Raw genomic sequence first — 19052 nt, forward strand, 5'->3', positions numbered from 1 at the left:
TAGAGATGGTGGATATGGTGATGAGATAAAGAGATTGCATGATTTAAGCGTGAACAAGGTTGTGGATATGGCGACTAGGTTCGAAAGTGCATTGGTAGGACATGTTAACAATATAATTTGTAGTACTACTGTAAGATTGGAGAGACTTCACTCCGATGATTGGTGGTGTTCTGCTATATCTCAACTGCTGATGATTGGTAAATCCATCGTATCTAGTTCAAACAAAACTCAGGAAGCAAATGTGGATGCTGTTTTGGGAACCGGTGATCCGAGTCTACTAGTTGAGAACACTTCAGTTGAGCAGCTTGGTTTCGTCAGAAAGGTGACAATCTTTAAGGACTCCACTTCCATTATTGGTGATGCAGCATCAAAAGATGGGTTGCAAGTCCATGGTGTGTCTCCATTTGACATTATGGGCAGAAATCTTTTCTGGGAAAAGCAACTGCAAAGGCTGCAAATGGGAGCTGTCACAAGAAAGTTCTTGGTGGTTAATTTCAGTTCTGGTTTTGATGAATCTTCATATCTCTCTCGGGTTGAAAATTTTGAGGAGATGTCACAAGAAAATTATGGAGAGGCTACAGGAAACAAGAACTCACTCACTCAGTTCAAGCGAGCTGCCATACCTGGAAGGATTATAATGATTTCAAAGTCAAGTTCTACAATTCCATTTTTAAGCCTTGAGGACAAGGCTAATTTTCAAGGGGGAAGTATTGTTATGACCCAAATTATTACTGAGGTTTTATGCTTTATTACTGTGAGGAATTGTTAATATGCCAGCTGGCATTTAAAAGTGTAGAGGTTTTATAAAAGGAGCCCCAGCTCCCCCAAATGTATCAGATCAGAATTTTACAAAAGAAATCAATATTGGAGCTCTGCTCCTTCTTCTCTCATTCCCTCTTCTTCCATAGCTTTCTTGTGCCACTTGCAGGTTGATTAAGGGAATTGAGAATTAGATCTTATCATAACGTCACTACCACAACTCCCAATATCATCACGCTGAATGTCCACACTCGGTTTCTGCTCAATTAAAGCGTCAATTTCCTGCAAAATACTCTCATCGAAATCATCATCGTTAAGAATTCCAGATGCAGAGAAAGAATCAAATGAAGTCAGAAACTGCGGTTGTCTGATTGGAGTTGTGAAAGAATCCGATTTTGACACGCTTGATTCGGTCCGGCTAACGCTTAAGCTCCCGGAACACGAAGCACTGCCATATTCACCACGCGCTGAATTGTACCGGCTTGCGGAAATCGGAAGCGGTGTTCTTTGAACTCTATTGAGCTGAGTTGGCGTTTGGATTCCATTTCCGCCAAAAAACACAATTGAATTGATTTAAATTGAAGCAAGAAAACAGCCAAGTAGCCAAAAAATAGTAAGAAGATGAAACCTTTGATTCCTGAACGACTTACTTGGTATGAGGGAGGTGATGATCAGGTGAAACGGCGTCGTTGCAGGGGCGTTTGCGATCAATGAGGGCCTTGGCGGCTCTGAAATTCCGAGAGATGCGGTTTCTTTGTTCCGCCGTGAGCCCTCCGCCGTACGCCTGAACGTTTTCCTTGGACATTGCTTCCAAGATTCCAACGGAGGATTTGGCCTGACGGCCTGACCAGGCTGATAACAGTGTAAAACCTTAGGAGCTAAGGAAAAACTAAGAGAGAGATTGTAGAGAGGGAAAGTTTTTTCTTTTTGGAAACCAGTAGAGAGGGAAAGTTTGTTAAACCTGAATAATATTCTTTTCATTCAACTTGTCTACAATAATTACCACTCGTGGTATTTATACATTTGTAACACACCTCACTAACTAACTAAGACCACCACCAATCATACATAAACACTTGTCATAATCCTATGCACTCATAGTATCATCACTTTAACATTCCCCTCAAGCTCATGTGGCAGATTGCCAAGCATGAGATTGGAACAATTACGAGCGAACTGGGGTGAACACAAGCCTTTGGTGAACATGTCGGCATATTGATCTGCAGAGGTAACAAACTACAAAATAATTGTCCTTTGATGAACTCTTTCACGAACAAAGTGGCAATCAATCTCTATATGTTTGGCTTTATAGTGCAATACAGGATTAGTGGCAAGAGCCATTGTTGAAATGTTATCACAATGCAAAACTAGAACAGAAGGAGAACCAACATGCAAATCTCGAAGAAGCTGTTGTATCCAGATAACCTTAGCAGTGGTTGTAGCCATTGCTCTATATTTAGCTTCAGTGGAAGACCTACTCACTGTATGCTGCTTTTTAGAACTCCAAGAGATAGGAGTATCTCCCAAAAAAATGACAAAACCCGTGGTTGAACGACAATCATTGGGATCCCCTACCCAATCAGCATCTGTATAAGCTTTCAACTGAGATGAACCTGATTTAAAACATAATCCCAAAGATATAGTGCCTCTGCGATATCGTAGAATACGTTTCACAGCAGCAAATGAGTGGCTAAGGGTGAATGCATAAACTGACGTACTTGATTGACAGAAAAATAAATATATGGTCTTGTAAATGTTACGTATTGCAGTGCCCCAACAATACTTTTGTAAGTGGTAGGATCAAAAACAGGTTCACTACCATGATTCAGAAGCTTCTGATTAGGATGACAAGGTGTGGAAAAAAGGTTTACAGTCTAGCATATGCATCTTTTAAAGGAGTTCTTTGACATACTTGGTCTGATGAACAAAGAGTCCCTGACCCTGATACTCAATCTGTAAACCAAGAAAATAATGCAACACACCTAGATCTTTCATGCCAAACTCACTAGTTAACTAACTAATAACCTTCTGAACCTTCACAGCATCATTACCAGTGAGAATGATATCATCAACATATAATAAGAGAACAATAATTGATGAACCATCACACTTGACAAATAAAGAAGGATCTGCATATGATGACTTGAACCCAAGCTTAGGCAAATAACCTGAAAACCTGTCATGCTAGGCTCTGGGAGCTTGCTTGAGACCATATAAAAACCTCTCTAGTTTGCACACATAATCTGGATAGGTAGAATCCACAAACCTTTGGGACTGAGACATATAAACTTCTTCATCAAGAAAGCCATGCAAAAAAGCATTATTGACATCTAACTGTTTGAGTTTCCAATTATGAGATGCAGCCAAGGATAAAACCAATCGAACTATGGTTGGTTTGACCACAGGGCTAAAGGTTTCATAATAGCTAATACCAACTTCTTGAGAATACCCATTAGCTACAATTCTAGCCTTGTACCTAGCCACTGAACCATCTGGATTTCTCTTAATCTTGTAAATCCATTTACAACCAACAAGATTTTTGTCAGGTGCTAAGGGCACAAGCTTCCAAGTATGAAGCATCCATCTCTTCTTTCATGGCATTTTGCCATTGAACACACTTGACTGCACTAGAAAAAGACCGAGGTCCAATAAATGGAAATGTGGAAGAAACACTAGGTGGATGAATGAATGTGTTTGAATGCACAACAGACACTGGTGAGGAAGAATGACCAGAAGTAACTTGAGGATTGAAACCCAAAGCATTAGAGTCTATAGGAAACTTGGATTCATAAAAAATAACATGTCTAGATACTAATAGTTTATGATCTTTGAGAGAGAAGCAAATATACCCTTTGTATTGTGTAGCATACCCCAGAAAAATACACTTAGTAGTTTTAGGTTCAAGTTTATTGCTTCTATAGGGTTTCAATGAAGGATAGCATAAACACCCAAAAAATCTCAAATGATCAAGCTTAGGTGGAGATTTATATAGCATTTCAAAAGGAGACTGCATATGTAGGGTAGGTGTGGGCATTTTGTTTATAAGAAAAGTAGCAGTGGCACAGGCATGGAACTAGAATTTTGAAGGTAATGAAACTTGTTGTAAAAAGGTAATAGTTGTTTCGACAATATGTTGATTTTTTCTCTCAGCCAACCCATTATGTTATGGGGTATAAGGACAAGATTTTTTATGAACAATGCCTTTGGTAAGAAGAAATTGCTTAAACTGAGTACTAACATATTCCCTACCCCCATCACTCTGCAAAATTTTTACATGAGCATCAAAATAATTCGAGACAGAAGCAAGAAAGTTGACAAAAACAGTGAACACTGCAACTTTATTATTTAATGGAAAAATCTAGGTATATCTTGTACATTCATCAATAAAGGAAACATAATACTTGTAACCTTCTATAGACAAACTAGGTGAGGGACCCCAAACATCTATGTGAATTACTTCAAATGGAGTAAGTGACTTCGAAGCAATTACAGGAAAAAGGAGCTTGGTAAACTTGCCTTGCAAACAAGCATTACAAGTATGAGATTGAGAGTTACAAGGAAAAGATATACAAGACTTATTAAGTGCTGCAGTGACAGTGGAATGTGTAGGATGGCCTAATTGACAATGCCACAATGTAGAAGAAATCTTTTGACCCACAAATGCAACTGGATTAAAAACAGGAGAAATAGACCTCTGTGGTTTGATTATGGGAAGTGGATAGACAACATTATTACTCAGCCCTTGGAATAGCACTCTCCCGGTGACCTTGTCCTGTAGACAGAGAGAAACATCATCCATGATACAACGACACTGATTATCTTTGCACAACTGATTCATAGATAATAAGTGTTGTGACAGTTTTGGAACATGTAACACAGAGTTTAACTTGAAATTATGTGACTAAGTGAGAAGAGAAGAGGAACCAATATGTTTGACAGCTAAACCTTCACCACTAGCACTGGTCACAATATCATTTGATGGATAAATTTATTGTCATGTGCAAGTTTGACAAATCTGAGGTCATATGGTTAGTTGCTCCCAAGTCAAGAAACCAGAAATCTTGTTGAAGAGTTGAGGATGATGCACCAGCTCGTGCTTGCATAGCAAGAGGAGGATTTTGTGAGGATATAGTTAATAGATACATATGTGGTATGACAAGATACTGAAACTGTGAGCTATTAGACTGTGGAATCATGCCTTGTGAAGGACCACATGGATTCTAGCTAGGTGCTTCACCATATGACCCAGTAGGCATTGGAGTTGGCATAGATGAGGATAAACCCTAAGAGAAATGCTCTGATGTGCCTGTGAAATTTTTATTCTGATCAAAGCAAGTAGCAGCAACATGACAACCTCTGTGACAAATTTGACATCCATGTTGAAAACAATTCAATGCAGAATGACCTTTGCGATCACATATTTGCAGAATGGCCTTTGCAACCCTAGAAAGAAGGAGCGAAGAAGACCAAATGTGTACGTTTCTCTTTGGTTTTTTTTCCCTCCTAATCGCGCTGTTCGAAATCACGGACCTCGGGCCTGGGCCTAGTGGGCCCAATTATGAGGCCCATTATCTCCGGTCTTCTCGTTCTACTTCTAGTTACCCAAATTAAGAACGTACGCTTTTAGCGCGAGAGAGAAATGGAGGCCCTGATTGCCTCGTACGGAGACTCGTCGTCGGGCTCAGACTCCGAGTCGCCGGCTCCACCTCCACCACCACCTCCGGAGCTCAACAACCCTCAAGAACCGACCCCTGCGCTGCCTCCACCTCCTCTGTCACTTCTCGACAGCCCCAATTCCTTCGGTAACCTCTGATTCCCATCAATTTTCATCTTTTAGCTTTCTGTTGTGATGGCTTTTTCCGAGTTGCCCACCAAGTGTTTGATGTTTTGCCTCCGAAGAATTTCTGGACTTATCGGCAAGCGCCCAGCCGAGCAGAGTTCGGAACTTTCCTCACGTCGAAGGGAACTACGCAGTACATGTATACATCCCAGGTTATCAAAATTCTCGAAATTTTCAGCTCCATTAGCAAATGCGATCGCTTTGCACTTAGTTTTTGCTTGTTTAATTGTGTGGTTCCAGTTTATATACCACCAGCACCAAGGAAAGAGATGGCCTTGTTTTTGAACAAGCTAGCTTCTCTGCTGCCTGGTCTCCATGCGGTTGACGTTGACTTCCCGCTTGACATTCTGCGTAAGGACGAGCACAAGCTTGAACAAGTTGCTTTAGGCAGAGAGTTCCATATAAGTCTCGGAAGAACTGTTCCGATGCGGGTGCACCAGATTGATTCCTTGGTGACAATGCTGCGGCAGAAGCTTCAGATTCAGAGGCGGTATGGTTACATTTACATTCTCTTGTCTGCATTGCGTGAATTTAGTTCTGTTATTTAACATAATTCTGTAAGCCTGTTTTCGTATAAATGCACGGTTGAATCAGCTTTCATTGTCTACAAGTCTGAAATATTTTAACTTCCATTGATTTCAGATAACAAAGCAGATTCAAGCTGTGAATGAGGTGTATAAGCTTCACAATCTTCCTGAATTTTACAAGGTTAGCTTTTTCGTGCTTTTCAAACTCGAATCGGTTCCTGAATGTATGACAATATATTGGATCAAACGATTTCTCAAAACACTAATTCACTTGATGGGGTCTTGGTGATCACAGGATCCACGCCCTCACATCTCGGTAGCTTGAGCATTGGGTGACATCAGCAATTCCCTGAACAAAGTGGTTGAAGAAGAAAGACGAAGATCTACCATCGGAGGATCGTTACAGAAATGTATTTTTACCAGTAAATTCAATGGTATCGATATCGAATGTAGGATTGGTAATAAAACACACAAAATATGTAAATTTTCTGAAGAATAATGTAGCCATTTAACTGTATTGTGAAATTCCGAGAATATATGGCTGAGCATTGGATGAGAAGACATTTCTTCGTTGGTGTCGAACTTCTTGTCGAAGGTATTGGCACCAGTGTAAACGTCATCATCCATGTTGATGGTAATTACTTACCAGCTACTAAGGGTGTCGGAACAACCTTGCACGCACCCTCCTGTGCATTACTTGGTATTGTCTCGGATTCTCCAAACTTGAATGCTAATGTAAACCCACTCTTGACCTTTCCGTCATCTGCAATTACCGGAAAGCCGGCTTGGATGTTGCCGTTGACCTACCAAACTTAAAATACCGACGAAATGTTGGAGTACTTCAGTGTACTACTCGTTTTTGTATGCGAGAGCTCCACCTCTATCGTTGTAACAGCATCTGATGCGGACTAGTCCTTCATTCCCGTTACTCTTTGCCATCTCCACTTCAAACTTGGTGTGATGGCTCCCGGCCTCCTCTCCGGTGAAATTGAGTAACCCCGGAGCTGGCGTGCCATCAAGATTTCCGTTGTGTCTCTATTTGCTGTTGTGGTTCGGTTCCACTATAAACTTGGCAGAGTTAGCATTTTCATTCTGTTGTCTGTATATCTTGATATTACAAGTATTTGTTGTGCAAAATGCATGCTAAGTTCAAGTTATGTTTATATGTGTGTGTGTGTTGCCACTTTTCCAACGTTTTCTCCAAAATTGTGACGAGCAACAAAGCAGTTTTGATTCCGTGCACAACAACGATACCTCGAAAGAAATTGATTCTTCCCCAGAAAGATGTTTTAAAACAAAGTTGAACAAGGGAAGAAAACTTTTGAATCGCAATCAGATGTCTGGTCAAATTCTTTAACAGTTGATGTATACAGAAGTTCCTTGCTTATGACACGACTTATGAGAGGATGTATGTATTGCATTTGCATCAAAAGAAAGAAAGAAGGTTGTAAGTGGTAAGGGAACGACTACCGATGCCGCTCCACTTCTAATCAAAGGGATCGATCCGAGGGTCGTGTTCACTTGCCATCGCCATTCCAGTGCAAAGGCATGTCGGGCACATTACCTGCCACATTTACAGACGCAATGTTAGATATAGCTGCCATTTGGAAGTCATCTCTCAAAATTTTGCTACTAAATTAATCTTAAACTTCATTTCCAGTGCAATTTTTTTCTTCTGAATTGTCTTTCACATGCCCGACAAATAGAAGTATCACCAAACATGTGAATATAGAGCATCTAAGCGGCAGGCACTAAAAGGAATTTAGTATGCAATAAACATTCAACGGACATAATTATATGTCTAACCTTTCCCGCTCCTGAGCAATTTGAACATCGTTCAGTTTTTGGCAGAGATAGGGGTTGGTTTCCGCCATCAGCTGTCGATACTGGTTCAGTAAGAACAAGGGTTCCAGTGCTGGAGCAACGAGCACAAGCAAGAGATCCTGCGTAAGTATCAAATACACAGGTAAGTTGACATACGAAACCAATCCGAACATCTCCATCGTATATATTTAAAGCTACAGTACATAAAACTAAAAGTCAGAAATATAGGACATTATCACACCAGTTCCAAGACAATATTTGCATCGTTTATGCTCCTGCTGTTTCACATTGTTTATTTCAACTACCATCAATGCTGAGATCACTCCGACTGCTCCTCCAGAGAATGACGCCACTATGGGATCAACTTGACTGCAGTTTGAAAGTAAAGGAGATCAATAAACGAAACTGGTAACAACATAGTATCAACATTATTTAGCTTCGTTTCAAGAAAGATGACATCCTAGGTTTTTCTAATGTGTAAAAATTGAGGATCCTCGTAAAATTTGACTATATCGGTTCCCAAAGCATTTGATTCCTACGTTACAGACGGAAAACAGCAACAATCGAATTTAAAGATTCATAACACGATAGATGGTACAAAATTTCAAAACGATAATTACTAGAGAACAGGAGGGTTAATAGCCTGAGATATGAGCAATACCTCAACTGCAACGGCAGATGCATATTTACTATAAAGTCTTTATATGATGTGCCTCCTATTCCCAGCTTCAACTCCAACTGAAAGATGTAAAGGTAATTGTAGGCAAAGAGTTACAAACATAACCGAATCCATGTTTTATAAGCAACAACTACACTTATTTTGATATGTTTCCTCATTTTTTACTTGCAAATTCCAAACCATATTGTCGGACCAGTAAAAGAAAATAATGTTTATGATAACTGTTAAAACTAATTACAACAAGTTAATGCATAAAGAACTTACGGAGGGTGCTATGAGGCCACCGAAAAGGATAAACCCCGCAATAATTGAATAACAAACAGCATAATACTGCTTAAGGTTGTCTGAACTCTGCAAGCAATGAATTCACCTTGTGATTAATACTTTGCACAAACACTAGTTTTCGCAATTTTTTATGAATCGACAAAAGGCTACAACAAAATATGGCTAAAACATGTCGGGGATATGAAAATACATGTCTTCACAGGGGCACCAGCTTACCAGGGGAGGCAAAAATGGAATGAACGATGGAAAACTAGGAAGTTCGTTTTCTTGATCTTCATTTACCGCTCCAAGCTCTGCACGTTTAATCCGCTGTTGTATCCTCAGCCTGCGAACCTACGCATATCGAAGCTCATTCTTAAAGAACACATTTCTAATGGCAATTGGAGAGTAATTTAAAACATGCTACACTGAGAAAGTGGTAGCAACTAGCAATTGCTCTCACCTCCTCCATATGCAAGAAAATTTTGTTGCGACGACTCCGAATATTATCTTGAATTTCCTGCAGCTCCATTGTGGCAAAATCCTGCACTGTTTCAGGCCCCTCTATGATACAAAATCTGCACCATTAAGCATGTAAAAATTAAAAATTACAAGCTACAAAGCAATTTCCGTATAGTTGTTGGGTTAAATAACATCAACAGCAAATAAATCACATAGGTTTTTCACATAAAGTTACAAACTTTCAAGGACTAATAAGCTGTCTGCAATCTCATAAATTTCACAGTGCAAAGTAACAATCCAAAGCTTGGAACTTTAAATTTCCACCTTCTGTTAATTTTTTAGTGCACCTGGTGTCGTTAGATTCGAGTAGTATGTCACATTAAATTTTTTTTTTCTGTGCATGCATTTTTTTTTAAAAGAAAATTTATATTGTTAAAGAGCGAGTTCGAAACTATTACATTATGGAAGGACATAGTACCGAAACTCCGACGATCAAAAACAAAATCATGTACAACCACTCCAAGCAGTCAACATGGCCATCACATATTGAATCCAAAATGTTGACGCCCCATTCGCTGCATATAATGTACAGACGAGCGGCAGCTTCAACCAGTTCTGCCATATCCGGCTGGATGAGAGCAGCTAAAGACATGATTGTTCCCTAATAACATGAATAAATTGAGTAAACACCAAAAGTAGCAGCAAGGGAAGGAGATGTGAAGTATATGAAGAGGTGTAAGACCTGTGAATGTCCAGCAACAAAGATTTTGGAGCTTGTTGTCGAATAATGCAACGCGTCATTTCTGGTAGATCAAATAGAGCCAATTCCCGCCAACTCCAATTCCAAAATTTCTACAGTAAAGCATAAATCTTATTCTCTCTTCTGATAAAGATGAGTGTCCCAGACTCCAACGTGTTCCACACACATTCCCTACCCATACATCGAAACCTTCATCTGCAAGGACGAATCCCAGCGATTCTTCTGGAGAATTTAAGAATCATGCATCACCTGGTTAAGATCAAGAAAAGCCAGTAACCAAGTTCAATTGAGTTAAAATGTATCCCATGGATGTTCATCACTTTGCCCAATTGTTCTTTTCAAGAAAGGAAATTTCAACAGAACCTGAAAACTTCAGATCAGGGGGCACCAAATAGTGAGCTATACATTCAAAATTTGAAATAATCAACTTAGTAGGACCAGTATGTTGAAAAAATAGGAAGGAGCTATGAAAGTAAGACTTTTCACTAATCAGGCGTCCAGAGAATCCATATTTTACCCGCGTATCAGTTACGGGGAACACTCCCCACCAGAGCAATCTCATTAGTCCTTCACATCTCAACCGTACAGAAGTTGCACTAACAAACATGACTCCTATTAGTCCTTCACATCTCAAATCCAGGAAGTACCCATCTTTCGTCTGAATCTGGAAAATAAGCAGCAGTCAATTTAACAATCTCGGTATCTCAAAGTTACTCACTTTAATCACAAATTTAGCAATTAAACATATAAATGGGCATTTTTTTAGGGAAATATTAGTATAGTACTCACTGTGTGCTCGGAGCAAGAGTACCCAGAAAGCTCAATGAGCTGCGCACAGAGGACTGCAGTGGTGAACGACAGCGACCGCACAGAGGACTGCAGTGGTGAACGACAGTGACCAATTCTGTAAAATTTAGTCGAGTTTTGGGAAATTTCTGCAGCGATTTCGGAGGTCAAGAGGCTGATAAGGAAAGCCGCGACCAAAGGGCACTGGTCTGGAAGAAAGGCTTTGGTCGCCGCTATCGCAATTCACGAAGGAAGAAGTGCCCCAAAACAATTTCGGCCCTGGACAGGTGCACTGTTTGCACTGAGCCAGGGCCGGCCCTGAATCGCGATAACGTCCTTCTCCAAACAGTATATATACAGATGCTAGAAAAATCTACCGGAACTATTCAATTCTAGCGTCTACAGCTTTAGCATTAGTTGGTACAAGGGGCATTCTTCCAAAGAGGGAGATGAAATCGTTGAGGCACCAAATAGTGAGCTATACATTCAAAATTTGAAATAACCTCTTGGTAGGACCAATATGTTGAAAAAATTGGAAGGAGCTATGAAAGTATGGCTTTTCACTAATCAGGCGTCCACAGAATCAATATTTTACTCACAGATCATTTACGGGGAACACTCCCCACCATAACAATCTTTTTAGTCCTTCACATCTCAAACCAAGTAGAAATTGCAGTAACAAACACGACTTCTATTAGTCCTTCACATCTCAAACCCAGTAAGTACCCATCTTTCGTCTGAATCTGGAAAACAAGCAGCAGTGGATTCAACAATCTGGGTATCTCAAAGTCACTCACTTTAATCACAAAATTAACAATTAAACATATAAATGGGCATTTATTTAGTGAAATATTAGTATAGTACTCACTGTGTGCTCGGAGCAAGAGTACCCAGAAAGCTCAATGAGCTGCGCACAGAGGGACTGCAGCGGTGACGACGGCAACCGATTCTGTAAAATTCAGTCGAGTTTTGGGCGATTTCTGCAGCGATTTCGGAGGTCAAGAGGCTGATAAGGAAAGCTGGGACGGAAGGGCACTGGTCTGGAAGAAAGGCTCAGGACACCGCTGTCCCGATTCGTGAAGGAAGAAGTGCCCCCAAAACAATTTCGGCTCTGGACAGGTGTACTGTTTGCACTGGACCAGGGTCGGCCCTGGCGATAACGTCCCCCAAACAGCACATATACAGATGCTAGAAATATATAAATGTAACCTGAAACTACTAGAACCATTCAATTCTAGCGTCTACAGCTTTAGCATTAGTTGGTACAAGGGACATTCTTCCAAAGAGGGAGATGAACTCATTGAGGCTCTTATTTATTCCTCCTCTTGATGTGCCCTTTTAGGCTGCTAATTCCACACGATCCAATCTCATACATCTTCCCTGCAAAAGCATGTGTGCCTGACTTCAAGATCAAATTTTTCCAACAAAAGAAACTTAAAGATCAAACTCGCTAGAGGAATAAGTGGTGCACAAGGGTGTTAAAATCTTGACATATGTATATTTTTGGCAGATTTTATGTGAGCATGCAACTAAAACTGGCATCACTATCAATGGTGCACAAAGATTGGTGGAAAACTTTAACAGTTTGAGTTGTAACTTCTCCATTGTATTTGTTAAGGCAAGACGGATGTCATCTATTCATTTTTCTGTAAAACTTAAAAGGCTGCATAGCAGCTCTTGTTCGTTGTATTGAATACCGTGGTTTTACTGATGAATGCAGAGTTTGCTGATGATTCATACGACAAGCAATTGAAAATCCCATCATTATGCCCCCCATATACCAGAAGAAAAAAAAGTCATTTACACAAATTCAGAGCGTTCATCCACTGTAATTTGCAGATATAGAAACGTTAAGATAAAAGGAAATGCAAAGTACCTTTCACCAAATTGGAGGAGCACCGGTGGCATTAGCAAGTTAGCAACGGGAATTGACATACCAATATCTTCACAGTTTCTGCACAAGCACAAATCAAAAGAATCCGGAGGTGGAGTTATGTACCTCTCCTTGGAAAATGCCACCTCTTGGGATTTCAAAATATGCGGCCGTGGCTAGCCGTCTGACCACGCCAATTCCACCAAAGCCGCCGCAACGCGGTGTAGTGTCCGATTGATTGCTTCAAATCAGAGCTTCGTATCCATGTGTTTATCAGCAGAGAGTACCCAAAACCCCTGAAAATTATTTCTTTATTCAGATAATAAAATATCCCAAATTTCGAATTTTAATTCCGAATCAAAAATAGGGTTTGAATTTTGATTACCTATAAATTGGGGGGTTGCGGTGGAAAGGGAGTCAGCCAAGACGGCGATATGCGTCCTCGAGAGGGCTATGAAAATACAAATTACAGAGCGTGTTGGGACGATGTACAAGGCTTTTGCAGTCTCTCAAATATAAATACCGAAGCTCCGTAAGGCGTTCAATCCAGGGGGAAAGCTCTTTAATAGATGTTCCATCCAGGAAAAGACTTCTTAATCCTTCCATATTTTCTTCAATGCTTGGAAACAACTCAAATTTTGTACAACCGGAAAGAGAGAGAGAGAAAAGGGACTTGAGCTGACAAATGCTGCTTGGAAGACTCTTAAGTTCTTTGCAATCTTTTAGATTCAAATGATTCAATCCCGTAAGATTATTAATTGACGAGGGCAGTTCTTTAATTTTTGACCCGGATAAATTAAGCTCTTCTAACTCCTCCATACCTTCTGAAATCTTTGGAAACATCTCAAGACTAGAGCAGCCAGAAAGATTAAAGGTTTTGAGAGATTTCATACGAATGCTGCTTGGAAGACTCTTAAGTTCCGTGCAATTATGTAGATTCAAATGACACAACCTCGTAAGATTATTAATTGACGAGGACAGTTCTTTAATTTTTGAGCAGGGTAAATCAAGCTTTTCTAACCCCTCAATACCTTCTGAAATCGATGGAAACATCTCAAGACTGAAGCAGCCATAAAGATTAAAGGTTTTCAGACATTTCATATGAATGCAGCTTGGAAGACTCTTAAGTTCCTTGCAATCTTTTAGGTTGAAATGACTCAACCCCGTGAGATTATTAATTGACAGGGACAGTTCTTTAATTTTTGACCCGGATAAATTAAGCTCTTCTAACTCCTCCATACCTTCTGAAATCTCTGGAAACATCTCAAGACTGGTGCAGTCAGAAAGATTAAAGGTTTTGAGAGATCTCATACGAATTTTGCTAGGTAGAATCTTAAGTTCCTTGCAATCTTTTAGGTTGAAATGACTCAACCCCGAGAGATTATTAATTGACAGGGGCAGTTCTTTAATTTTTGACCCAGATAAATTAAGCTCTTCTAACCCCTCCATACCTTCTGAAATCTCTGGAAACATCTCAAGACTGGAGCAGTCACAAAGATTAAAGGTTTTGAGAGATCTCATACAAATTTTGCTAGGTAGAATCTTAAGTTCCTTGCAATCTTTTAGGTTGAAATGACTCAACCCCGAGAGATTATTAATTGACAGGGGCAATTCTTTAATTTTTGACCCGGATAAATTAAGCTCTTCTAACTCCTCCATACCTTCTGAAATCTCTGGAAACATCTCAAGACTGGAGCAGTCAGAAAGATTCAAGGTTTTGAGAGATCTCATACAAATTTTGCTAGGTAGAATCTTAAGTTCATTGCACCCATGCAGATCCAATAAAACAAGGTTTGTAAGAGTCGAAATAGACGGGTGAACCTCAACTAAGCTTATACAACTTCGAACAATTAGCCTCTCAAGATTTGGCACATTTGTGAAGTCAGGGGTTTCCTTAAGGGATTGACAATAACTTAAATTGATGAATTTCAACTTTTCCTGCGTCTGTTCAAACATTCAGGAAAACATGCATTACTTAATAAGACATCTCACTCAAAGCCCAAACATTTAAAAGATACAAATACATGTAAATGATTGTACGTACCTGGGTTCCTTCCCAAAGTCGGTCAATGAGACTACATTGCATGTCAAGTTCAACAAGATTTTCGAATTGAAAGTTGGATGGCAAAGACTTGAGAGGGAAACCAAGCCAGGAGAGATACCTCAGGTTAAGCAACTTTAAGGACCCAAACAGGTGTTGTTTGCAGTACTCATCTTTAAAAACGAAGTGCCTATAACTGATCTCGAGAAGTCTTCGTTGAGCATTTAAGTTCCCATGAAGACCGATCGTGAGAAGTCTTCGTTGAATCCTTCTAACAACAGATTCAGCATTTAAGTGCCTATGACTGATCTTGAGAAGTCTTAGTTGAGTCATTCTAACAAAAGCTTCAGCATTTAAGCATGGCCAGCCTGAGTACGAGAAATCCACAATTATGCTTTCAACTGTTTTTGTAGCCTGTGCAAATCAAAGTAAAGGAAAATACAGAGAAATTAGTTTTGATTATGAAATTAATGATTGTTTCTTAAGGAGCCGTCTGATAATCATTTCATTTTCTATTTAATTGTTTTCAATTTTCATTATTAAAACAATGAAAACTAAAAATAAAAAATTGAAAACAAAAATGGTTATCAAATGGGCCTAAGAAATTGATTTTGGTCAAAAGTTGAAGCTTTCTACTAATAATTGCATAAGAAAAAGATTTCTCACCGTATTTTGAGATAGCACGTGATGAACATCTTCATAACTCCACAACCTACTTCGTCTCCCAGGCTCTTTGATACATTCTTGGCGGACGATTTCCCGACCCATTTCCGCTAATGAATCATGCATCTCCAGTTCCCCCTCCCCTGAGACAGTTATGAGTGCTCGATCGATTAGAACTCTTATTCCAGTATAAGGATGGAAACCACAATCTTCCAGAATTCGGGCTGCACAGTCTTTCTCCATCCCTTTAAAGAAACATGCAATGTCTAGAAAGATGTCCTTCTCCTTGTCATCTAGTCCATCGAAGCTTGATTTAAGCACATCATGAATTCCCCTTCGCGGGATTTTCCTTATTTTTTCTAACTCATCTTCCCACTCGCGTATAGTTTTGTTACCAAGAAAAGCTCCCAAGACTTTGAGTGCTAAAGGCAGGCCTTGAGCATATTCTACGACATGATTCGAGAGATCATCATAATCTCTGGTGGGTTGGTTTTTTCTGAAGGCGTGCCGCCTAAAGAGTTTCAGAGCTCCAGAATCACTCAAAATCTTGGGATTATATATCACATCAGCTATGCTTAGTAATTGCGAATCTCTAGTTGTTATAATAATTCTGCTTCCACCACCAAAGGAATGTGGCTCTTCAAGTAAAGCTTCAATTTGTTCTAATTCGTCCACATCATCAACAACAATAAGAACTTTTCTCTGACCAAGGCTTTCTAACATCACCTGAAAACCTTTACTCGATATGTCAGAACTCCCCACCTTGTTGTTCGAGATACTCAATAGAAGTTGTGCCTGCATATGTAGTTTGCCATGCTTCATGAAACCTTCCTTGAAATTTTCAAGAAAGCAACAAGCTTCAAATCGACTAGCGATTTTATCATGAACAGCTCTAGCGATGGTTGTTTTGCCTAAACCACCCATACCCCATATTCCAACAATGCGAACAGTATTCGTTTCACCTCCGGGAGGATATAATAATAGATGCATTTCATGCATGTGAGAATCCATGTCAACCAAGCCATTATCTTTGCTTGATGTTGATGAGATGTCGATCAATTTCCTATAAACATCTTCTACAATTTCCTCAATAAGCACCACATCATTCCTGTCAAATTAAAAAAAAAACAATATAATAACACCACCAAATAATAATTAATGGGTTTTTTCATCTGTTAGTTTTAAAAAAAAAACAGAAATTAAAACTAAAAACTAGATATTTATCAAATGACCCCTAAACGTGACAAAAATCCCAAAAATTAATAGGAAACTAAAACAAATTAGAATTTACTCATAGTTTCGCGAATCCCAGCCGGATAAACTGGTGGCAGTTGTAAGAGCGGATCTCCAGCTCTGAACCTCTTCCATTTCAGCGTTAGAATCACGATAGTGCTGAGCAAAAGCTTCCTCGAATTTTCTCTTGAGTTTACGAACGTCAGACGGATCAACTTCATAGAAAATGGGGAGTACAATCCGGTTATTGGTATCCTTGCATTCCAGGATTTGCACGAGTTCTTTCAAGCACCAAGTGGAAGAAGCATAGTTTTGAGAGAAAACTACAATCGAAAGCCTTGACTCTCGAATCGCTGTCAGGAGCTCGGAAAGGTGGTCGCCTTTTCTGAGCTTTTCGGCATCAATGAAGGCGTTGATTGGTTTCTTAGCCAGAGCGTTGTAGAGATGGCTGACGAAGCCCCTGCGAGTGTCTTCCCCTCTGAAATTGATGAACACATCGTATTTGCAACCAAGGCCAGAAGAAGATGAAGAAGAAGAAGCAGCCATTATTAATCGATCGCACCTGGTCAGCGATGATCGAGCCGCTAAGACTAGAGAATTGTAAGTACAGAAATACTCAATAGATCTACAAATTTGATCACCGGAAATTAGTCACTGAGTCAATGCAAAAGGGAATTTTCTTCAGGAAATTTCGGTGTGAAAGGAATCCGCATACTTCGGATTTTTCAACCCAAGAAAATGCGAAGAAAGGGGACAAAGTAGTAAATTTAATCTACAGTTGCCTACCCAACACCCTCTTGATTTAGAGGGTGTATTCAATTAGGATTCTGAGAGGGTTTCAGGAAATTAATAATTTCAGGAGTATTCAATTAGGATTTTAAGTGATTTTTTGAAATTCTAGGTGTATTCAATTAGAATTTCAAAATAGTTTATGAAAATCCTTAGAAATCCAGGTGTATTCAAAGTTTATAACATTCCATGTGTATTCAATTAGAAATTGATTTTAAAGAATTTGAGAAAGTTAAAGAATTAGAGGGAATTGGAGAGATTACGTAGTGTATTTTAAGTATCCACAAATCTCACATATTCCCATGAGATTTCGAGGGAATTGAATCAAAATTTTATATGGAATCTCTACAAATCAATTAAACTCCATAAAAATCAATGGATTTATAAATCCATTAAAATCTCTCACATTCTCAATTGAATATATATTAAAAAGATAAAGTTAGTCTCACATGTAATCTCTACGTACTAACAATTAAATGAGAGTTCCGTTTTAACTTAATATATGTAACTTACATGCTAATAATTAACGAAATATTAGCAAAATTTTTAATTTTAAGCATAAATTCTAATTTAGATATCTTCTAACTATCTTATCACCTTAAAAATTATTAATCAAATTAAACTTATTATTTATTTATAAATGCGTAACTAAATCACAAAGTGTTGAATGAAAGGGAGCACTCCAAAGGATGAAAAAGCGGGAGCATCGAAAGCTATCTCCGTTTTTTGCTGTCTATTTGTCTTCTTTTGGCAGATAGCTCCTAGACTCCTAGGGGCCGGCCTATTTTCCACAGCTGGTTATAGGACTCAGTTGCTATTGAAGAAGTGCTTTGTTGTAATTCAATATCGATGGAAATTCAACAGAATCTTTTTCAAATTTTTGTGAGGATTTTGGGGTGTAAGTGAATTGTTTTTGTTCATTGTATATTGTGCGGTCATTTTTCATCAAATACTGTTTATGTTTCATTTTAAATAAAATAATTTAAAATAATTTTTAGCTGCAAGTTGTACGATGAACTGATATAATTCATAAATCTTTAAAATCCTTACAAAGAAAATCTGAAAAAAATCCGAATTCAATGGAAATAAGCTGATTTTGAATCAAATAACATTACTTTACAACACTGCAGTTTTCAGCATTGCACCGGAGATCGTGCGGTCATTCGTCCTTCTGTTCTCCGTAGTTTTGCCGACTTTGGTTCCACTTGCTGTCCAATGCGCTAGGCGGCTTATCAGGATCAGGCTTAGAGAACCTGTAGTAAACTGCATTATGTGGTTCGTTTATAGCTGTACATCATAAGTCTATTTCCGGGATCATATCATCGTTGGCGCATTCATCATAGAAGCTCCAGCTTCGTATCCAAGTCAGTCGTTACTATCTTACATTTGCTATATATTACAAAATTTTGGGTGGGAAAACTTCTTATATGATAATGCGTGAAGAATTCAGTTCGAAAACAGTAAAACAAAATTATTTGTACTAGTTCTTCTACTTGATATATGATGGTGTGTTTTTTGTTTTTTTGACCGAGGTTTATAATGGTGTTTGTTC

At 39.1% G+C, this 19052-nt stretch overlaps 2 protein-coding genes across 13 annotated transcripts; one reads left to right on the forward strand and one right to left on the reverse strand.

Annotated features, from left to right (window-relative positions):
- The first annotated feature begins 5347 nt into the window (after nucleotides 1-5347).
- Nucleotides 5348-6685, forward strand: LOC103420762 (uncharacterized). The gene is made up of 5 exons (XM_008358800.4): nucleotides 5348-5561; nucleotides 5659-5751; nucleotides 5840-6089; nucleotides 6242-6307; nucleotides 6422-6685. Exons 1-4 carry the CDS (start codon nucleotides 5399-5401, stop codon nucleotides 6243-6245), a joined length of 510 nt encoding a protein of 169 aa, XP_008357022.2. The 5' UTR covers nucleotides 5348-5398; the 3' UTR covers nucleotides 6246-6307; nucleotides 6422-6685.
- LOC103420607 (protein ORANGE, chloroplastic) lies at nucleotides 6489-17491 on the reverse strand. Of its 12 annotated transcripts, none has more exons than XM_070825369.1 (14): nucleotides 12778-13070; nucleotides 11770-12281; nucleotides 10905-11644; nucleotides 10633-10779; nucleotides 10098-10364; nucleotides 9814-10016; nucleotides 9357-9471; nucleotides 9131-9247; nucleotides 8894-8980; nucleotides 8612-8688; nucleotides 8192-8319; nucleotides 7933-8069; nucleotides 7597-7690; nucleotides 6489-7187 (listed from the first exon to the last, which is right to left on the reverse strand). In XM_070825369.1, exons 6-13 carry the CDS (start codon nucleotides 10005-10007, stop codon nucleotides 7613-7615), a joined length of 933 nt encoding a protein of 310 aa, XP_070681470.1. In that variant the 5' UTR covers nucleotides 10008-10016; nucleotides 10098-10364; nucleotides 10633-10779; nucleotides 10905-11644; nucleotides 11770-12281; nucleotides 12778-13070; the 3' UTR covers nucleotides 6489-7187; nucleotides 7597-7612. The 12 variants fall into 12 exon arrangements, with proteins under 12 accessions (XP_070681470.1, XP_070681469.1, XP_070681467.1 ...); XM_070825368.1 differs by having other exon boundaries at nucleotides 10479-10779; XM_070825366.1 differs by having other exon boundaries at nucleotides 10098-10779.
- Nucleotides 17492-19052: the final 1561 nt, after the last annotated feature.

The sequence above is a fragment of the Malus domestica genome, chromosome 07 (assembly GCF_042453785.1).
Source record: "Malus domestica chromosome 07, GDT2T_hap1".
NCBI classification, from domain to species: domain Eukaryota; kingdom Viridiplantae; phylum Streptophyta; class Magnoliopsida; order Rosales; family Rosaceae; genus Malus; species Malus domestica.

Excerpts from the sequence above, each read along its gene's own strand:
- LOC103420762 (XM_008358800.4), top strand. The coding sequence starts at position 5,399 with ATGGAGGCCCTGATTGCCTCGTACGGAGACTCGTCGTCGGGCTCAGAC. Across the intron at positions 5,562-5,658 it reads CGACAGCCCCAATTCCTTCG|AATTTCTGGACTTATCGGCA; the intron begins GTAACCTCTGAT and ends TTGCCTCCGAAG. Across the intron at positions 5,752-5,839 it reads AGTACATGTATACATCCCAG|TTTATATACCACCAGCACCA; the intron begins GTTATCAAAATT and ends GTGTGGTTCCAG.
- LOC103420607 (XM_070825362.1), bottom strand. The coding sequence starts at position 17,257 with ATGGCTGCTTCTTCTTCTTCATCTTCTTCTGGCCTTGGTTGCAAATAC. Across the intron at positions 15,230-15,481 it reads ACGTGCTATCTCAAAATACG|GCTACAAAAACAGTTGAAAG; the intron begins GTGAGAAATCTT and ends TGATTTGCACAG. Across the intron at positions 14,719-14,818 it reads GACTTTGGGAAGGAACCCAG|ACGCAGGAAAAGTTGAAATT; the intron begins GTACGTACAATC and ends ATGTTTGAACAG.